Source organism: Amblyomma americanum, chromosome 8, assembly GCF_052857255.1.
Source record: "Amblyomma americanum isolate KBUSLIRL-KWMA chromosome 8, ASM5285725v1, whole genome shotgun sequence".
Taxonomy (NCBI): domain Eukaryota; kingdom Metazoa; phylum Arthropoda; class Arachnida; order Ixodida; family Ixodidae; genus Amblyomma; species Amblyomma americanum.
This window is the reverse complement of record NC_135504.1, coordinates 67870430-67891697: the sequence shown is the minus strand read 5'-3', so window position 1 is coordinate 67891697 and position 21268 is coordinate 67870430. Positions and strand designations below refer to the sequence as shown.

The following is a 21268-nucleotide window of genomic DNA, read 5'->3' as shown; positions in this document are numbered from 1 at the left end:
GCGCTCGGCTACTGAGCCGGAGTTCCCGGGTTCGAATCCGACCGGGAAACGCTAAGGCGCCCGTGTGCTGTGCGTTGTCAGTGCACGTTAAAGATTCCCAGGTGGTCGAAATTATTCCTTAGCCCTCCACCACGGCACCTCTTTCTTCCTTTCTTCTTTCACTCCCTCCTTTATCCCTTCCCTTGCTGCGTGTTTCAGGTTTCCGCCGTTTAGTGAGACAGATACTGCGTCATTTCCTTTCCCGGAAAAAAAAAACAATTTTCGTTTGTTTTCCTTGAACGATTAATAACTGGACGCCCCACTCCAGTTGTAACCAGCACAGTGCTGTGCGCATGTGTGATTTAATTCCTCTAAAATGAACTAATCACGCGCACAACCTGGACACATTTCTTATTGTGTAAATAGTTTGTACATATTACTTCTCCCCATATCCTCTCTTCCTGTCCCCTCACCTCTTTCATTTCATTTCTCCATTCTGCCGCTATCCTTTATTCCCGCTGCCCGAGCTCAGGTGCTTCAGTATCGATGGCAGATGCCGGGGCTAGCAAAAATCTTTTCCTTCCTTTTTACTATTATTTTTAATGAAACCACTACCACCACCACCTTTTTCGAGCCTGCTCCACGTCTGTAGGGGAGAGTATACTCTCTTGGTGGCACCCTAGGACGCAGCAAGGAAGAAAAGAAGCTGCCGTAAGCGGGCGCGTGCAGCTCCAGAGGACTGTGCATTTAACCGATCCTGGAGTCCCGCGGTGGCTCAGTGGTTAGGGCGCTCGTCTACTGAGCCGGAGTTCCTGGGTTCGAACCCGACCGCGGCGGCCGCGTTTCGATGGAGGCGAAACGCAAACGGCGCCCGTGTGCTGTGCGATGTCAGTGCACGTTAAAGATCCCCAGGTGGTCGAAATTATTCCGGAGTCCTCCACTGCGGCACCTCTATCTTCCTTCACTCCCTCCTTTATCCCTTCCCCTTACGTCTCGGTTCAGGTGTCCGCCGATATGTGAGGCAGTGAAACAAGAAAGGTTCAACCCGGCTGAACCTATAGTAGACGAGCGACAGCAAAGCCAGTGGTATTTATAGCAAAGAATGGTGTGACATCATTTGCTATGTCATTGCATGACGTCACATCAGGCGACGCAAATTTCAGCTCTAAAGGATAACGATGAAAGGTCAGAAGTCGAAGGTCAAGTGACCACTGGTCATCGATCACGCGGCTGCTGGTCATGTAGCTATGACCATACCATATACTATCATATCGTATAAAGAAAGAGCGAGGAGAGTGAAGTTCCTCAAAATAATGTCAGACCAGTGGTGGTTCCGTACTCCCACAATGGGGCTCATAGTCTGAAGAATGTTGCTGTGAATTACTAAGTTTCTGTTGTCTTCTCTGCGCCCAGAAAACTTACCTCGATGTGTCGAAAGATTGAGGCTGATAATGTCAAGGTAACAGAATGCGAAACAAAGCATGGAAACCCATTTGTGAAATGTGCTGGAGGGATAGTCTATAGCATCCCGCTTAGGTGTGGAAAGGTGCACATCGGCCAGACAGGCCGATGCGTTAACGAACGTCTAATGGAGCACAAACGTTCGCTAGGAAAGGGTACCGGGTCACTTATACCGCATCATTACAAGGGCGGTGGTAAAGAAGAGCAGAGAATTTGTGAAGCGAAGCTCCAAGGTACTAAGATATTATGCAGAAGCAAAGATAAAACTGCCCGTGAATTGCTAAAGCCCATTGGATTAGAAAAAGCAGGAGTTCCTGTGTTAGCACCCCATCGTTTGTCACTCATAAGAATGAAAGTGTGTTTTTAGATAAGTTTCAAAAGAGTTTATTCATTTTTGTACCCTCCATTGCATTATTGTTGTCCTCCCACTTGTCATACACCTGTTTTGTATTGTTTTTTCATCGTCCCTTATGCCACACCTTCCTCTTGGCTATATAATAAGTCGCACCTGAACTCAATAAACAGTTGCAAGTAGGGCGTGTCTCGTGTTACTCTTTTCCGTGTGCTGTCTTTTGTGCGCTTCATCTATGTATTTAATCAAATTGAACAAGCAGAGGTCAGGGAAGATTTAAGCCGCCTGAAAAGCAATTAAATCAGCAGCCGGCCCTCACGGTGTAAGCAATAAGACGCTGCGAAACTCAATCACCGAGCTCACTAATTACATGCACTGAGAGTGGTGGGAGCGAGGACAACTCCCAGAGATATGGAAAACAGCTCAAATTGTAATAATTTCAAAACCAGGAAAGAAATTGCGACTAGAAAACCTGAGACCCATCTCCTTAACATATTGTGTGGAGAAGCTCATTGAGCATGTAATATAGAAAAGATTTAGCAAACACACGGAAGAAAAGGGATTACATCCCAACACCGGAATTGGTTTCAGACCAGGCTTATCCACGCAGGATGTTATGCTAGAAAGGAAGCACTAAATATTAGAAGCCTATACAAAAGACACCTGAGCAGTCCTTCGATTCGACTTGACAAAACCGTTCGATAATGTCAAACATACATGAAAACTTATCAACATACTCAGTTTTGCCCTCTTACTGAGTACAGTTATGCAGAGAGAAAAGGAAGAATTTATTAACCTGCCTCGCTAGTGCGAAAATGCTCCGACGAGCCTTCGAGGTGATGCGGAAGCTCTACCAGTGAGGTGTCCCACTCTTGCTTCTCAGAGAAAAACGTGTGCATATTTTTTTAGTCACGGTTCGAGTTCATCAACTGTACGTCCAAAGCGCAGATCTGCGTAATGCAGAATTGTGGTAGAATCAACAAAACAGAAAGAAGCCGCTTAATTTTCACTTCAGTGCATATACCTGCCTGGGATTTTTCACGAAATGCATACAATGAGTTCGTAATCCTCTTTTAGACGCCCCCAAGAAAATATGCCCATCACGTGTTTATTCTCAGCTCAATAAAGGGGCACTGGTTGCCGAAAGCATGCTGCCTTTATTTTCCGTTGTTTTTCACTACTGAAACTTCGTTTATAGCGAGAGCGCGCAGCATGCCTATACTTGCACGCAAGGCGCTGGATGTGCCCATGGCTCTGGGGTAGAGCGGTTGGTTACTGGACCGTGCTTTTTGGGCGCGCGAACCAATTTTCATACCACTGTTGATAAACGTATGTTAATAGCCGTGGGTGATTTATATATTGGCTATCGCCATAAAAGTTCTCACGAGTGTAAGCTGTCTCACGTGGTAAGCAGACCGAAAATCATCCAGAAGAAGAATACGTAACTTGCTATCGAACGACTGTGACAGTGAACAAAGAGCTTAACCTTTGGGCTGCAGTTCACTGCGCACTATATATAGCTGTCGTCAATTTCATACACAAAAAGTCACTGATAAGAAAAAAAGTTGCATAGTGTTCTAATGCGCAGTCCGTACAAAATAGCTGGCATTTAGAAGCATCAAAGACATAGTGCACGCCCCGTCTCATGCACGGGCCGCACCCGGCGGGCGTGAGCATACTGCGAAGCTCGTGCGAGTGACGCAAGCAGCTAGCTTTCTTGCGGTTCTGTCACAGCAGTATGCTGCGAACTCCTAACAGCGCTTAGATTTTTCGATACACAGAATCTAGGCGCGCACGATGCAGCAAAACAAATACTTAGACGCAGGATTAGTTCGTCAATTGCAGGAGAAAACAAAATTGAACAAAAAGAACTGACCCCGCCGCGGTGGCTCAGTGGTTAGGGCGCTCGACTACTGATCCGGAGTTCCCGGGTTCGAACCCGACCACGGCGGCTGCGTTTTTATGGAGGAAAAACGCTAAGGCGCCCGTGTGCTGTGCGATGTCAGTGCACGTTAAAGATCCTCAGGTGGTCGAAATTATTCCGGAGCCTTCCACTACGGCACCTCTTCTTCCTTTCTTCTTTCACTCCCTCCTTTATCCCTTCCCTTACGGCGCGGTTCAGGTGTCCAACGATATATGAGACAGATACTGCGCCATTTCCTTTCCCCAAAAACCAATTATAACAAAAAGAACTGTAAACTTTTGGAACGGTTTGGTTCTAGGAGACGTAACTTTCGTAATCGATAGGTACGCCTAATCTGCAGTACAAACCACAGTTGCATTACGAAACTTTACTTACCAAGATCATCAATTCTGCTGTGGCTGCTGGGGCTATGATCACAGTAGTCACATCGAATACTCTCCTGGGCCATGTCTGAGGAGCGTATACCGCCATTTAGTAGCTTGCAGTCGCATTGCTGCTCATTGCAGCGGCCGCAGAAAGCGTTACAATGTCTACACTTGACGTGCATCGCAAGAGCACAGCGTCCAACATGAACAACACACGCGCAACGGTTATGCAGTGGGGTGACGTTTCAAACGAACCAATTGCGAGCTGAAGCTGGAGTTTGCTCGGCGACGCTAGCGCTGGATTTCTCCCCTCCGCCAGCGGAACAGGCGCAGCGCGTCCTCCTCGCCGAATGATCATCGCTCGCCCTCTTTTTTGTTAAGAATGCAAAACTTAAACGTGTACAACGCACACTCGGTCAGCCATAGAAGTCACCGCTTACGGTATACAGGTCAGCTATATCCTTATTAATGAGGAATCCCAAACCTAGTTCTACAGTATTAACGAGAGGGTAACAGCTATAGTAATTAGGCTGAACATGAGGTACAAGCTGAAAGTGGTGCAGGCCTACGCACCCACATCCAGCCATGATGACCAGACCGTTGAAAGTTTCTATGAGGACGTAGAATCAGCAATGAATAAAGTAAAATCGCAGTACACTGTACTGATGGGCGACTTCAATGCGAAGGTGGGCAAGAAGCAGGCTGACGACCACGCGGTAGGTGACTATGGGATAGGCTCTAGAAATAGCAGGGGAGGGCTATTAGTCGAATTCGCGGATAGAAATAATTTACGGATCATGAATACCTTCTTCCGCAAACGAGAAAACAGGAAGTGGACCTGGAAGAGCCCCAATGGTGAGATTAAAAATGAAATCGACTTCATACTATGCGCTAAACCTAGCATCATTCAGGATGTGGCCGTCCTCGGAAAGGTGCGTTGTAGCGACCACAGAATGGTAAGGTCTAGAATTAGCTTAGACTTGAAGAGGGAACGGAAGAAGCTAGTGAAGAAGAAGACCATTAACGAGTTAGCCGTAAGAGGGAAAGCACAGGAGTTTAGGATAGCGCTGCAAAACAGATATTCGGCTCTAACTGAGGAAGATGAACTTGATGTTCATTCAATGCACGATAATCTGACATCAATAATTACGGAGTGCGCAGTAGAAGTAGGCGGTAGGACAGTTCGAAAGGATACCGGGAAGCTATCTCAGGTGACGAAAGATCTGATTAAGAAGCGCCAAAACATGAGGGCATCTAACCCTACCGATAGAATAGAACTAACTGAGCTATCAAAGTTAATAAATAAGCGCAAGGTAGCCGACATAAGGAAGTTTAATATGGAGAGAATCGAGCATGCTATAAAGAACGGAGGTAGCCTAAAAACAGTGAAGAGGAAACTAGGCATAGGTAAAAAACCAGATGTATGCATTAAGAGACAAGCAGGGCAATGTCATTAGCAATATGGATAAGATAGTTAACGTAGCCGAAGAGTTCTACAGAGACCTGTACAGTAACCAATGTAATCAGAGCGCTAATGAGAAATACAGCAGTGCACAGCAATGCGTCATCCCGCCAGTAACGAAAGATGAAGTAAAGAAAGCCTTAGAAGCAATGAAAAGGGGAAAAGCAGTTGGGGAGGATCAGGTAACAGCAGATCTGTTAAAGGATGGAGGGGACATCGTGCTAGAAAAACTAGCCACCCTGTATACGCAATGCCTTATGACCACGACTGTACCAGAAGCTTGGAAGAATGCAAACATTATCTTAATTCATAAGAAGGGAGACGCCAAGGACTTGAAAAATTACAGGCCGATCAGCTTACTATCCGTTGCCTACAAAGTATTTACTAAGGTAATGGCTAATAGAGTCAGGACAACGTTAGACTTTAATCAACCAAATGATCAGGCAGGCTTTCGTAAAGGATATTCCACAATAGATCATATTCACACTATCAATCAGGTGATAGAGAAAGGCGCAGAATATAACCAACCTCTATATATAGCTTTCATTGATTACGAGAAAGCATTCGACTCAGTGGAAACCTCAGCAGTCATACAGGCATTGCGCAATCAGGGGGTAGAAGAGCCTTATGTCAAAATACTGGAAGATATATATAGCAACTGCACAGCTACTATAGTCCGCCATAAAGTCAGCAATAAAATTCCAATAAGGAAGGGCGTCAGGCAAGGAGACACGATCTCGCCAATGCTGTTCACCGCATGTTTACAGGAGGTATTTCGAGGCCTGAATTGGGAAAAGTTGGGAATAAGAATAAATGGAGAATACCTAAATAATCTGCGATTTGCTGATGGCATTGCCTTGCTGAGTCACTCAGGAGTTGAACTGCAAATCATGATCAATGAGTTAGACAGGCAGAGCAGATCGATGGGTCTAAAAATTAACATGCAGAAAACCAAGGTAATGTTCAACAGCCTAGCAAGGGAACAACAGTTCACAATTGGCAGCGAGAGCCTAGAAATTGTGACGGAATACGTCTACTTAGGGCAGGTAGTGACAGCTGATCCGGATCATGAGAGGGAGATAACTAGAAGGATAAGAATGGGGTGGAGCGCATATGGCAAATTCTCGCAGATCATGAGTGGCAGTTTACCAATTTCCCTCAAGAGGAAAGTGTACAACAGCATAATCTTACCGGCACTCACCTACGGGGCAGAAACGTGGAGGCTAACGAAAAGAGTTCAGCTTAAGTTAAGGACAACGCAGCGAGCCATGGAAAGAAAAATGATAGGTGTAACGTTAAGAGATCGGAAGCGGGCAGAGTGGGTGAGGGAACAAACACGGGTTGATGACATCCTAGTCGAAATCAAGAGGAAGAGATAGGCTTGGGCAGGGCATGTAATGCGAAGGCAAGATAACCGCTGGTCCTTAAGCGTAACGGAGTGGGTTCCAAGAGAAAGTAAGCGTAGCAGGGGGCGGCAGAAGGTTAGGTGGGCGGATGAGATTAAGAAGCTTGCAGGCAAAAGGTGGATGCAGCTGGCAAAGTATAGGGTTAATTGGAGAGACATGGGAGAGGCCTTTGCCCTGCAGTGGGTGTAGTAAGGCTGATGATGAAGGTATACAGGAGCTTCATATCTTTAAATTTAAGTTGTGACCTCTGTGAACGAGTATATTGCCGCGAATCTTTTTAGTGTTTGTTCATTCTTCAAAGCTGCCGGCACGCCGCTTTATCGCTTTATAACCTCGGCGACCTTGTCGTGGCGCTTTCCACTGCGGAAAACAGACGGCGCCACTGCCGCCCTTCAGCGAAAAAACGTCGTCTGCGGATTTTGGTTCGCCGATCTCCACGTAGACAATTACGTTGTCGCATCATGCACGGCTTAACTCAGGAAGTACCGTTGTAAAACTTGCTACGATTCAAAAGTTACCATAATACGCAAGCTCTGTGTGCAGTTTCACCGCAAATAAGCCAGCGGCTGAGGCGGGGAAATTTTTGAAAGTCTTCACGATAAAAACACACAATACTATATATACAGTATTGTGCGTTTTTATCGCTGACACTTTCAAAAATTTCCCCGCCTCAACCGCTGGCTCGTTTGCGGTGGAACTGCACACAGAGCTTGCGTATTACGGTAACTTTTGTATCGTACAAGTTTGACAATGGTACTTACTTAGTTCAGGCGCACATGATGCGAAAACGTAAGCGTCTACGAGAGATCGGCGAGCCAAAACCCGCAGACGACGCTTTTTTGCTGAGAACCGGCAGTGGCGCCATCTGTTTTGGGCAGTGGAAAGCGTCACGACAAGGCCGCCAAGGCGAGCATTGCAAACAATATTCTTTAAAAGGTAAAGCCTCGTTAAATCATTTGTTCTGATGTTTTTCCGCTTAATTAGTCGAAAATGTTTTAAGCGCTTCAGTAGAAGCAGACGAAACGACAGGAACGGCCTATTCAAACGGCCCGCGCTCCTTGCAACGCTCTCCTCGACGGCCTTGTCGGGACGCTTTGCGCTACCGCAAACAGATGGCGCCAATGCCGCCCTTCAGCGAAAAAGCGTCGTCTGCGGGTTTTGGTTGCCGATCTCTACGTAGACGATTACGTTTTCGCATCATGCACGGCTCAACTAAGTAAGTACCATTGTCAAACTTCCTACGATAGAAAAGTTACCATAATACGCAAGCTCTGTGTGCAGTTTCACCGCAAACGAGCCAGCGTTTGAGGCGGGGAAATTTTTGAATTTTGAAAGTATATATATATATATATATATATATAGTGGGATGCCACGGGGTGGCCACGGGCCCGCCCAGAGAAATATAGCAGCAGTACGGAGGAGAGCCGGCGAAGCACGACCGGCGGCGGCCAAGCTTTTTCGTTCTATCTCCCTCGTGCTAGAGCCGCGCGCTCGCCGCTCGCGCTCGCTCTCCGCCTCTTCTTTTATTCCCGTATCACCTTTCCACCGGGGGGGGGGGGGGGGGGGGGGGGGGGGGGGCGGAGAAGTCAGGCCGTGCTTTGATGCAGGGTTTCCTGGGGCGATGCAATGTGGGCTCGCAGATAGGAAACGGTCACACTCTTCGTTGAATTCGAAGTGTGTGAGCTGGGCGAAGGTGTCTGCAGTCGCCGAAGAAGGTCCCACACCGGTTAGGCTAACTTCAGGGAGTTTTATGCATATTGAGCGGCGATCCGTTTATGGGACTGCATTGCGTGGGGAAGGCATGGAGCCAGCAGGCGACGACGGCACTGATGAGGACCCGGTAGCTAAGTCGGAGTCACCGCAGGCGCCGTAGACATATCGCTTCATGTTTGAAACATGCTCTGGGAAAATGTGGTGCACACCGCATGGTCGATGCTCTGGCAGGTCTTCGAGGCGGTATGTCACGGGGCCGAGTCGGGCAACGACACGGTAAGGGCCGCGGTATCGGGGCAAGAGCTTTGCGGCACGGCCAGTCGCACGGATGGTGCGGCGAACGAGGACCAAGTCACCGGGCCGGAAGGGGGGATGTGGTGGTGCTGCCGCGTTGGCGGCTTGCACACGCGCGTGAGCCGTGAGGAGGTTGCGCTGGGCGTCGAGGCGGGCGGAATAAAGTCGTTGAGCAGATTCAGTTGGTGACGCAGTAGGATGGGGAAGGCCCAACTGCGCGTCGAGAGGGATGGAGGGCGTTCTGCCATAGACGACTGAGAACGGCGTCACATGCGTTGTTTCTTGCGCTGCAGTGTTGACTGCAAAAGCTGCAGCAGAAACAAAACGATCCCAGTTTGTGTGGGACGGAGCGACGTAGGATGCGAGTATATCCGTGAGGGTACGGTTAACACGCTCCACGAGGCCATTGCACTGCGGATGATTGACGGATGTAGTGGAATGCGCAATGCCGAAGGAGCGGAGGGCTCGCTCGAATTCATGGGACATAAAGCAGCTCCCACGGTCCGTGATGAGGCGCCGGGGAACACCGTGCCGAAGAACGAGATGCTGTTCCACAAACGCGACGGCATGAGCGGACGACGTGTCTGGAACGGGCAGTGCTTCGACCCACTTGGAGAAGTAGTCGATCGCAACCAGAACATACCGGTTGCCGGCACGCGTCTTCGGAAACGGGCCCAAATGATCCAGTCCAACCAGCTCGAAAGGTGAACTTGGTGGCGAAAAAGCCTGCGGGGGTGGCTTGGTTACACATGTGGACGGTTTTCTGTACTGGCATGTCTGGCAGGACGCCACGTGTTCCTTGACATCTCTGGACATATTAGGCCACCAAAACCGCTCCGACACTCGTGCGTAGGTCTTGCCGCGACCAAGGTGACCAGCCGTGGGAGCGTCGTGTAAGCCGCGCAAGATTTGCGACCGCAGTGTTGCCGGCACAACTGGCAACCAGACGTGTGGTCGACCACGGAGCCGCTTCACATGACACAAGAGGTCGTCCTTCATTCGATAGACCCGGCGTAGTTGGCGGAGGCCTGCGCCGGCGGCGGTGCCAAGGGAGTGGATTATGGCAGCAATGGCGGGATCTTGCGTTTGTGCAGTCCTCAGGTCCGTCAAAGCCGTCACGGAACAAGGGTGGCGAGAAAGGAAATCGGCATCTTGATGGACAGAGCCGCGCCGATGCACTATTGTGAAATTGTACTCTTGAAGCTGCAGGGACCAGCGTGCAATCTTGGCATTCAAATGTTTGGCGGACTGCAGCCAAGTGAGAGCGCTATTGTCCGTGACTATGGTGAAGTGACGGCCGTACAGGTAGGGACGGAACTTCTCGACGGCCCAGACAACGGCGAGGCACTCGAGTTCTGAAGAGTGGCGGCGGCGCTCAACGTCGGAAAGCTGGCGGCTGGCATAAGCTAGGACTTTGTGGTCACCAGACTCGTCTTCTTGCAGGAGGACAGCGCCGAGCCCATCTTGGCTGGCATCCGTGTGGAGGACGATGGGGGCCGATTCGTCGTAATGGGCCAATGTAGGAGGCTCGAGGAGGGCGTGCTTGACGTCAAGAAACGCGAGCTGTTGGGCCTGCGTCCAACTCCACGGTGCATTCTTCTTCAGCAGGGCGGTCAATGGAGCGCTGCGCTTGGCAAAGTCCGGAATGAAACGACGGAAATACGAAGCAAATCCAAGGAAACTTTTGAGCTCCTTGGCGGTGGTGGGAGCTTCGTAAGCTGTAAGCGCTTTTAGCTTTTCAGGGTCGGGACGGATGCCATGCCGGCTCACAACGTGACCCAAGTACGTCACCTCCGCGAAACCGAAGAAACATTTTTTTGGTTTTAAGCGAAGCCCAGCAGAGGTAAGGGCTTCGAGGACGAGTTTGAGGCGTCTCTGGTGTTCTTCAAATGTAGCCGCGTAGACAATTACGTCATCCAGGTAGACCAACGCCATAGTCCACTTCAAATGGCCTAAGACTCGGTCCATGAGACGCTGGAAGGTGGCTGGAGCGTTCGAGAGACCGAAGGGCATACGGTTGAACTGGTAAAGGCCGTCGGGAGTCACGAAAGCCGTCTTTTCCGCATCATCGGGGTGAACAGGCACCTGCCAGTAGCCCGAGAGCAGATCTAGCGTGGAAAAATAACGGGCCCCCTTCAGGCGGTCAAGCGCATCGTCGAGGCGAGGCAGCGGGTACACGTCGCAATTAGTAATAGCATTTAGCTTCCGATAGTCAACGCAGAAGCGGAATGTTCCATCCTTCTTGCGCACAAGGACGACAGGGGAGGACCAAGGGCTACAAGAAGGGGCAATGATTCCCTGGTCAAGCATGTCGCACACGTGCTGCTGGATGACTCTCCGTTCGGCTGGCGCTACACGGCGAGGTTGGTGATGAACGGGCCCGCGGTTTTCGGTGTTGATCCGGTGTTGAGCCCAGGAAGTGCACCCGAGTTCACCGGCGCTGAGAGCAAGGCAACTGCGATGCTCGAGCAGCAAGGTCTTCAGAGAGGCGAGCTCCGCGCAGGTCAGGCTGGGTCCAAAGTTAAATTCTTCCCATGATAGGATCGCCGGCGCTGGAGGGTGGCGAGGCGGGGCTTCAGGTTGCAGAGACGCCACTGGTGACCCGGGGTCCAAAACTGAGGCTGTACCCAATTGCGTGCCGGAAGTCAGCGCGAGAGGTACGCTGCTGATGTTGAGCACAAATACGTGGGCCTCTCCTTTGAGCACCGGCAGAAAGCTTCGAGGGGAGGTCATCTGACGGGCTGGAGCTGAACACCGGATGGGTTCGAACAGCACGTCTGCTGTGACCGGACTGTCAAGCTTGGCATACACCCACGTTGCCGCACCCGGTGGCAGGGTCACGGCGGACGCCACAGTCACGGTAGTGACGTCGAACGGCTTGACTCGACACGGCCACTTCGTCGCGAGGTCACGCAGAGATGCTGAGGCACGCTTGGTCGCCGACACCAGGGACTGCCACAGGGCGACACCGAGGCTGGAAACCCGGCTAAGCCAGCCCGGCCCACAGAGAGTTCGGCTCGCCCGTGGTTTGGTTCTAGTAAAATTAAGGACGACTCCGGCTTGCTGGCACCACCCGCACCCGAGGACCACTGGCCAAATAGGGCTGTCTGCGACAACAAACTCGGTGGAGATGGTATTTCCGAGTGCTGTCAGGTTGACGACGACACGTCCGACTTGCTCCACAGGGGTGCCGTTAAAAGCTAAGAGCCGGGTTTTGGCGGCTGGCAGAAGCAGGTGGGGCGCGTTAGCAACAAACGATTTGTGCAGTACATTGACAGCCGCTCCAGTGTCAACCAAGGCCTTTACGTGCCGGTCAAGCAGGGCGACGTCGACGAGCACATAAGGAGCATCAGTGGTAATCGGAGCCGACGAAAGGAGGGGACGCGGAGAACGAAGGAGTGTGGGGACGGACTCTATTCGGCGGAACGGTGCCCCCCGGAGTTCCGCCAAATCGTTTCCCGACGTTGGAGGGCCGGCACAGTCCCTCGCGTAGTGTCCCCGCAGGCCGCAGCGGAAGCAGGTCATGCGGACGTCGTTACGCAGGCGTCGGATAGAGGCCGCAGTTGGGGCTGCGGACCGAGGAGCCTGCACCCGGACGCTGCGCTCGGCAGACGGTGGCGACCCCCGCGTGGCCAGCAAAGTCAATTCCGCCTCGATGGCGAGCGCCATGGCGGCGCGGACGGAATCAGGACGGCCAGAGCGGACCAAGCGCTGCACCTCGGGGAGTCGGATGGCGTCGACAAACGCCTCGGTGCCGACCAGGGCCACGGCGTTCTGAGGCGCTCCCGGCAGCGACTGCAGAGCCAGGCGCTCAATGGCGGCGGCGAGGTCCTGGTACGTCTCCCCGGGCTCTTGACGGCGGGCTCGCAGGCGGTGGTACTGCACACGGGGTTGACCTGAGGCACCATAGTGGTCGGCGAGGAGGCCCGCCAGGACAGTGTAAGAGCCCAGCTGGTCGGGCGGCACGTTCTGCAGCAGCTCGGTGGCGCGGCCCCTCAGTTTTGCAACGAGCATCCATGCCTTCATTTGCTCGTCCCAGCCTCTCGCCGCCGCAACACCGTCCAGCTGGATGCGGTAAGCATCCCACGAGATGGTGCCGTCAAATGTGGGCAATTCCACAACGTCCAACGAACACTGCGGCGAGGACGCACCCGCGCCGAGCACGCCATTGGCGGCCACGACCGCAGGCCCAGCGACGGCAGAGCCGTAAACAGCGGCGGCGGGGACGCCCAAAGGCACCTGACCTGTGCTCGGCTCGGCTGGCACCAGGCGACGGAGTTCGCGCCGGAGAGCTTCCATCTCCCCAGCCTGGGCAGTCAGACGGGCCTCCCATGCGTCCATCCGTTGGGTGACTGTATCCAGGAGGCGCTCAACACCGGCGTCCGGCTGCTGCGAAGAGCCGAGCCTCTCCGAGCGCCTAGGTCTAGCGGCGCCGGCCGCCGCGTCGTCGGCGCTATCGGCTGGTGGTGGACTCCTGTCGTCTGGCACGTCGGGTGCTTGATTCTGGGAGCGGGTGAGCGGCATGATCCCACCGCTGCCACCAAAATGTTACGGTGTGGGATGCCACGGGGTGGCCACGGGCCCGCCCAGAGAAATATAGCAGCAGTACGGAGGAGAGCCGGCGAAGCACGACCGGCGGCGGCCAAGCTTTTTCGTTCTATATCCCTCGTGCTAGCGCCGCGCGCTCGCCGCTCGCGCTCGCTCTCCGCCTCTTCTTTTATTCCCGTATCAATATATACAAGCAAGAAAAGTTTTGCTTTCTTTCTAGTCTTCTATTGTTTCATTGGTGATAGTTAATTCTGCTTGCTATAATGCCACGCTCAATGCAGCTGCCTTATGCGCGGCATTTTAGCAGGCATAATTAACTATCACCACGAAATAATGGTAGACTAGAAGCTGCTTTACGCGCGGCATCTTAGCAGGCAGAATTAGCTATCGCCAAGAAATAATGGAGGACTAGAAATAAAGCAAACTATTCCTTTGCTGCTTTGTGCGCGGGAAGACGATGGCGGCGCGATAGCGCGCTGCTGCACGATGGCCCGAAAGCTGACGCGCCTTCAAGTGCAGCCGACTGCCGCGCCTCCGCACCTTTCTACAGTTCGAGGCCGGTGGGAATGCGACATCCAGCCACCTAGTGGAAATCATGAGGATCAGTGACCGAAATTGATTCAATTCTTGTCGCCAGAGGACGCCACAAAAACAAACATTTGTAACCTTTGTACTTTGATACAACAGCAGATATTGCACGAGAAGAGCACAAAGAACTGTTAACAAAGGCACAAAAAGCGAAAATTTTTTCCGACAACATCCATTTGACTTCCAGAACATATTGTCTAACTTCCGGTGGCTTCACTCCGAAATGCGATGTCCAGCCACCTAGTGGAGGTCGCAGAGATCAGCGACCGTAATTGATTCAATTCTTGTCGCCAGAGAACGCCACGGAAGCAATCAACATTTGTAATTTTTATACTTCTTAGCCGAGAACACGTGTTAGTTTGTATGTGCTGTTTGGCAGTGCTTTATTTACGCCGTATGTGCTCGAGCCGCCGTTGCTAAGCTCAGAGACAATGGCAAAAGGCAGAAGAAGTAAGAAGGCGCCGACTTCGTCGGAAAAACTTCAGGAAAGCGCCAGTGCCGAAAACGGAGAAAAGTGCACGCCATCGTCACCTAGCCAGGAAGCAGTAGCGAAAGGCAAGGAAATTCAAGATTTGGACTCCGAAATTGCGACAGATGTCGTCAAAGAAAGAAGTTCGAATGCGTCCAAAGAATCTGAGGACGTGGCGAAATCCAAGAAGCGGCAAGATTCCGTCTCTGATGTAAAGAAGAATGCGTCGCTCGTCATCGAAGACCGAAAAAACTCAAACCTCCTGATCGACATCGTCGGTTCCTTGTCTTCCAAGTCTGACGACGTCGTCATCGCGGGTGCCCAAGCCGCTAACAAGGTGTTCTGCCACTTTCTCAAGACCAGCGCGGCGTTGTACGAGAGTGACAGCCTCGCCGGAAAGCCCGCCGAATCTGAAAGCCCGTTAGAGAAGTACCATGCCTGGCTCCGGGACCGCTACGCCGACGCCTGGCGTCACATCGTCGCGATGCTATCGGGCAAGTCCTCCAGTCGCAAACAGAGCCTGGCGCTCCAGGTGGCCATGAAATGGATCGAGCTGGAGACTGTGTACCGAAAGCAGGGAGAACACCACGTGCCCATCAACAAGCTGGGTACCGTCGTGGAGACGCTGCTGGACCCCGAACACGACATGAAGAGCATCATCTCAAAGTTCAGCCAGTACCTCGACCTGGCCGACGTCAAAACCTACACGCTCAAGGCTTTGGGAAGGATAGCGCGAACTTGGAGGGTGAACCCTCAAGCACCGGCGGAAATGAAAGGCGATGGGGAAGAACCGGCGTCGCAGAAGAAGCCGGAACTGACCGATCGGTACTTGACGAATGTCTATCACCTTCTGCTCGGCTTCGACATGGCGGCGGAACCACCAAAAGCCGGAGAGCCGATTGCCGTCTTGGGAGGTGACAGCATGCGATATGTCATCGACCGCGAGCAAGAGGTGAAGCGCCTATCGACTGTGTGGATCACTTTCTTACGCCAGAAGCTGCCTTTTCGGCTGTACCGTGAGTTGCTGATCATGCTGCCAGAAAAAGTGGTCCCATACCTGCACAACCCTCTTCTAGTCACCGACTTCTTCATAGAGTCGTACAACCGTGGCGGTTCCCACAGTCTAATGGCTCTGAATGGACTCTTCGTGCTAATCCACCGGTATCATTTGGACTACCCGAACTTCTACGAGAAGCTGTATGCCCTCCTGGAACCAGACGTCTTCTACCAGAAGTACCGGGCCCGTTTCTTCTTCCTCACAGACTTGTTCCTCTCGTCCACCCATCTCCCTGCCTACCTGGTCGCCTCCTTCGCCAAGAAGCTGGCGCGCATGGCCCTGTCGGCACCCCCTTATGCCCTTCTGTACATGATACCATTCATTGGCAACCTCCTGATAAGGCATCGCAGCCTTAGCACAATGATCAATGACCCTTCAGACCAGGATGCTTCCACTGATCCTTTTGACGTGGAGCAGGCAAACCCAAGCAAGTCGCAGGCTGCCGACAGTTCCTTGTGGGAGCTGAAGACACTACAGAGCCACTGGCACCCGACAGTAGCCAAGAAGGCCAAGTTCATTGACGACAACTTGCCTCGCATGGAGTGGGACTTCTCAGAGCGACTCGAGGAGGGCTACGCAGAGATGATGAAGCGTTCCAAGGCAGCCAAGCACAAAGAGGCACCCACAAACTTCCACAAAGTGGAAGGGCTCTTGAAGCAGAAAGAAGAATTGCTGAGTGAACTGTGGACTTTAGAGTGATCGGGCTTGACACGTTTCTCGGCTTTCGCCTTAGGGCAACTCTTGTAAAGTAATAAAGTGCCGCTAGGTCTTCGGGTTTCCTACCATCTGCATTTGGGTTCTTTATCCTCTTGTCCTTTTCCTTTTTGGCGGCTGTTACATGCAGCTCAGGTGTTAAAAGGCTGTTACATCAGCTCAGGTGATGTTGATTCCTAACTCAATACAGTGCTTACGGGTTACGACACCTTCATGCAAGTCCTCCGTGTTGCTGCTAGAGCGCCCGTGTAATCTCGTGTTGTGTACCAGCACAAGATGGTGGCTGGAAATACAAGGCTGCAGTGTATAAATAAATAAACTATAGGGAGCCTATAATTTGCAATACTTGGCAAGACTAGCCTCTGCATTTCCCGAACGTGTGTTATTGTTGCAATCGTTCTGCCATGTTATTTTCGGAGGGTACAGCCCCCCATGTAAACTTGGCCATTCCCGACAGTGTGCCATGGCATTTGTCTGGCAATATGCACCTTTGCAGGACTGCGCTAAGCTGCCACAGTGTCTGACTGTAAACCTGTTGTTTCATGCAAGCTTAAGAATGTCATGTAGATATTTTCAGTACATGATAGCAGTGACCGTCTTTTGAAAACTTTTTGAAGGAAGTATGCAAAAACATAGCAAGGGCAGCCAAGTTTTCCTCAGTTTTATTAAGTTATCTTTATATTTATCCATTACATTATTCACCGTCAATTTGATGTGTTCGTAGGATCTTTCGACCATCTCGTCATTTCTGAATGTTGCTGCATAAGCTTGACACTGCGTTCCAACTTTTTCCTTTTCCTAGATTATTTGTAATGACAGCCAACTCTCCTCAAAGCTGGAAAACTTGACAGTGCTTCTGGGTTTTTGCACATGTAGGAGAGCACGCAATGTTCTATTCTGTCCAGTATTCATTTCCATACGCTCGAGACGTGGAGGAGTAAAACATAAAACTGATAGCAGCTTCTTTAAATTTAGTATGGTCAGAGACGGAGGCAAGGAGGTGGTAACATTCATTTGAAGTGTAAAGAATTGACCCATGTGACTATTCTGACATGATAGCGTGCCTTTCAGAAAGGAATCAGTGCAACGTGCGACGACAGCTTGAGATATGAATGCTCCTTTAGAAATGGTTCCAGTAACAAATTCGATTAAACAAAGTTGGATGAAAGGCATAAAGAAAGGTCAAGCAGCTTTAAACTTTTTTTGCATTGCAAATATGCGACTCTAAAAGAACATTAAAACTACGAATGAATGATCCTGATTTTTTACAGAGAACACAGAAAAAGTGAGCATAGTCGTGATTCGGTCTTGTCATTGCTTTGTAAAACTGCAGATAAGAATCAAAAAGAAACTCCAAAGAACCCGGCATGCATTTGGCATTTTTAGAAAGGCATTCCAGATGCTTCATGATGAATTCCAACGTAGGCCCCCGTACTGCTGCATGTGCTCGCGCCTTTGCATAGTTTTCCCATCTCCTTGAACCCTAGCTCTTCAAACAACACAACTAGACTAGCCACATTTGATAACATTCATTTGTTAAACATTGCCAAAGTTTCCAGTAACAGCCATTACAATTACAGCTGTTTGAGGCTATAGCTCAGTACCAAGACGTCCTGAACTTTTTAGCAAAGAGCAACTGTATAGTTTATTTGTGAAATGCATGAGACAGAAGGAATGCCTTTTGTGAATAAACCCTTGAATTGAACCATCCCAGATTTGAGGTGGAACTGCTTCATTGCACCCATCTATTTCCCGGTGCGGCCACCTTGAAGGGGCGCTGAGGACAGCTCAATCCAATTGTTCTCAGTAAAAATCAATTCTAGGCTCTTCTTAGCTATATGTTGACATTTGTTATGCGGGAAAATGTGCACTTATCCCTAAGAAAACCGTTATTTAATATTTCCCCGCCACTTTATTCAAACTCTTGTCGTCCACGTCAAAAAGGACTTCGTGTTCACCATTTCGGAGTGGATGGCAGGGCAGCCTAGCCTCGGGAATCCATGCTCAAAAAATGTGTGGATACGCTGAAGTTTACTTGCAAAATCGAGCAGTGATGACAACATGTGTTTTTTTTTTTTTTCGTCTTTTCTAACTGATGAAAATCTTAAGTTTCTAGGGAAAGCAGTAACTTTGTAGCTTAGAATGCTATGATCTAGCAGTGCAGGTCAGCTTCAATTTGTCCTTAGTGTGCCTACGCCAATTTCAGTGCCAACGGCATAGTAGGAAGTAGTGGTGGTCATTTCCCTGTAAATGCATTACATTTTTTTTGCCACATGGTTTCATATTAAAACGTTGGCCACGATAGAAGAGCCATGCCAGTTAATTAAACAGTCCAGTGGTGACAGGCTTTTACAGCTTTGCTCGGTGCATGAGCTTCCAAGACCATGATGGTTTTGCAAGCAATCGCGAACCCGGTTGCAAAGCATTGGTAATGTTAAAAGCCAAATGCAGAAAAATAGGTGCTAGCAGCAACAATACGACAGCTGTACAACAACGCAGAGTTCTTCTGACATGCAGGCATAGACACAGTATATACTGCACGCAAAGCAAAGAACAGGCATGCTGCTGCATTTGGTTTTGTAAAATACAACTATATACCACAGACTGGGCCTACAATGGACAGTCTGTAGACACAAGATACTAATGAAGACGAAAGTCTCTGCAGCCAGTTATTTGGCAACTATTCTTTCCATATTTTGTACTTTTGCTTGCTAATCAGTGGCCAGCTGGCAACTGACATCACTTGTTCAGGTGTAAGTCATGATGTCACAAGTCAACCATCAGTGGTAAATAGTAAAACGGTAGTCATAAAGCACAGCCCCATGACATGCGAGTGGCAGCCAAACTACGTAGCTACGTCTGGCTGATGGGTTGAGGTCACAACAGTGGAAGTGCCAGTCAGACTTGCCTGCTTTCATGTGCGGTAGAGTAATCATTGGCACGCATTACACCTATATACATACCTGGATCACCTGCCATGCACACAAATTTATGTCCCCAATAGTCTATCAGCGTTGCATCGTCTGAACAGCTTGTGGTGAGGTAATCCGGTGAGTCTTTTTTACCGAGAGTGCGTATATAAACGAAGCTTCCTTTCCATGGCATCTGTAGTGTGTAGCAAGTAAACAGCAGTAGGTGCTACAGATGCTGCCAGTGAAGCATGGTAATGAGTTACCCCATTTACCAACTCTCATCATCATCATCCTGGCTACACGCACTGCAGGGCAAAGGCCTCTCCCATGTCTCTCCAATTAACCCCGTCCTTTGCCAGCTGCGAACACCCTGTCACAGCAAACTCCTTAATCTCATCTGTCCACCTAACTTTCTGCCTACCCCTGATACACTTGCCTTCTCTTGGAATACAAGCTGTTACCCTCAGAGAACAGCGGTTATCTTGCCTCCTCATTATATACCCTGCCCAAGCCCATTTCTTCCTTTTGACCCCGACCCACTTAGCCCAGCCCTCTTCTTGCCTCTTCACCCTTTCAGGCCCAGTGATTCCAATTGAAGTCACAAAATTTAGGGGCCACCAGTCTTGAATTGAGCGAGAAAGTTGTACTGTTTTTGCAGTAGTTCCGCAATTTAGCAATTTATCAACACATGTTAGCAGCCTTTCACCTGACTAACATGTGCTAGTCGGTAGGAGGAGGATATAGAAACTGCGTACGCTTTGCTGTCGCCATCCCCTGGTGCCACGTCTTCCCTTGTAACATGTAGAAGAAAACCATTTTTGTTTGTCTCTAACCGTGTGGAAAGATAAGCTTCATGTTACTCCTTAAAAATAAATTATTTTCAGCTCAACACATTTACAAGTGCTAAAATTATTTCGCAAATAATAATAATTCCAAATGGAATCACTGGACCCTGGAGGCCCTATTGTAGAATAATCAGGGCGGAAATATTGCCTCTTCCGCAGTCTATAGTAACTAGACGTTTTTTCCAAAGATGATACATGCATTCAGTGAAAGTGCTTTTCATACTGAAAGGAAGAAGTTTCAAGAGCGGCCCACCAGACGTGTTGAGGTGTCGATTTTAAAACTGCAGGACAAGTGGTAACGCAACTACGCTATAGATTGAAAGCCATACAACTTTCAACCTTCGAAAACCCGACCAACTTGCCTAACATTTCGTGTTGTGCAACCAAAATAGTCACCACAGAAAAATCCTTTTTGTGGATGCAGCACGATACTGCTGAACAAGGCAGAAATCGTGAATAGAAGCCCTCACTGAAACAAGCACCTTCACTATACGAATACTTCAAAACGCTTCTACATCGATTCAATCTTTGAGATTCTCGCATTACAGATTTTTAGTTCCTGCAGTAAGCAAATGCTGTGAGCTGGAGGCTGGAAATCTGGATACTGGCAGCGTGGTTGCCCTGCCTCTTACACGGCATGTCTCAAAAGAACTCGTGCTTGTCTTCAACCAACTCAAGAATTCTGCTTACATAGGACCGCACACAGTGAGAAAATAACAACAGAAGTACAAACCGAGAGTCATGTCACCGTCGCGCATTCGTCGTAAGAACTGTGGCACGAGTTTCAAAGCAGATGATATTTAACTTTTCAAAGACACAAAAACAAACCATTTCAAGCCCCTCTAAGGCCCAATGATTCCATTTGGAAACATGCACAAAAACTTTGAGAACAGACGAGACTTTGGCTTTCTGATGTTTTCGAAGTATCCTCCTCCTACACATGCTAGTTTCTGGATATTGATTTTTTTCTATTGAACAGTTTTAATTTGGTCGGAAAGAGTTAACATTACACTTGTCATTTTCCTTTCCATAGCCCCCTACATTGTCCTAAAGTTACTCTTTTCGGTAACCTGCACGTTTCCTACCCATAGAAGTGTGCCGGCAAGATACAGCTGTTATATACTTTCCCACTGAGGGATATTGGAACTTCAGCAAGGCGGAAATTTGGGAGAGTTTGTT

At 49.8% G+C, this 21268-nt stretch overlaps 1 protein-coding gene across 1 annotated transcript; it reads left to right on the top strand.

Annotated features, from left to right (window-relative positions):
- Positions 1-14403: 14403 nt before the first annotated feature.
- On the top strand, positions 14404-16401 carry LOC144101857 (nucleolar complex protein 4 homolog B). The gene has a single exon (XM_077635081.1). It carries the CDS (start codon positions 14524-14526, stop codon positions 16315-16317), a length of 1794 nt encoding a protein of 597 aa, XP_077491207.1. The 5' UTR covers positions 14404-14523; the 3' UTR covers positions 16318-16401.
- Positions 16402-21268: the final 4867 nt, after the last annotated feature.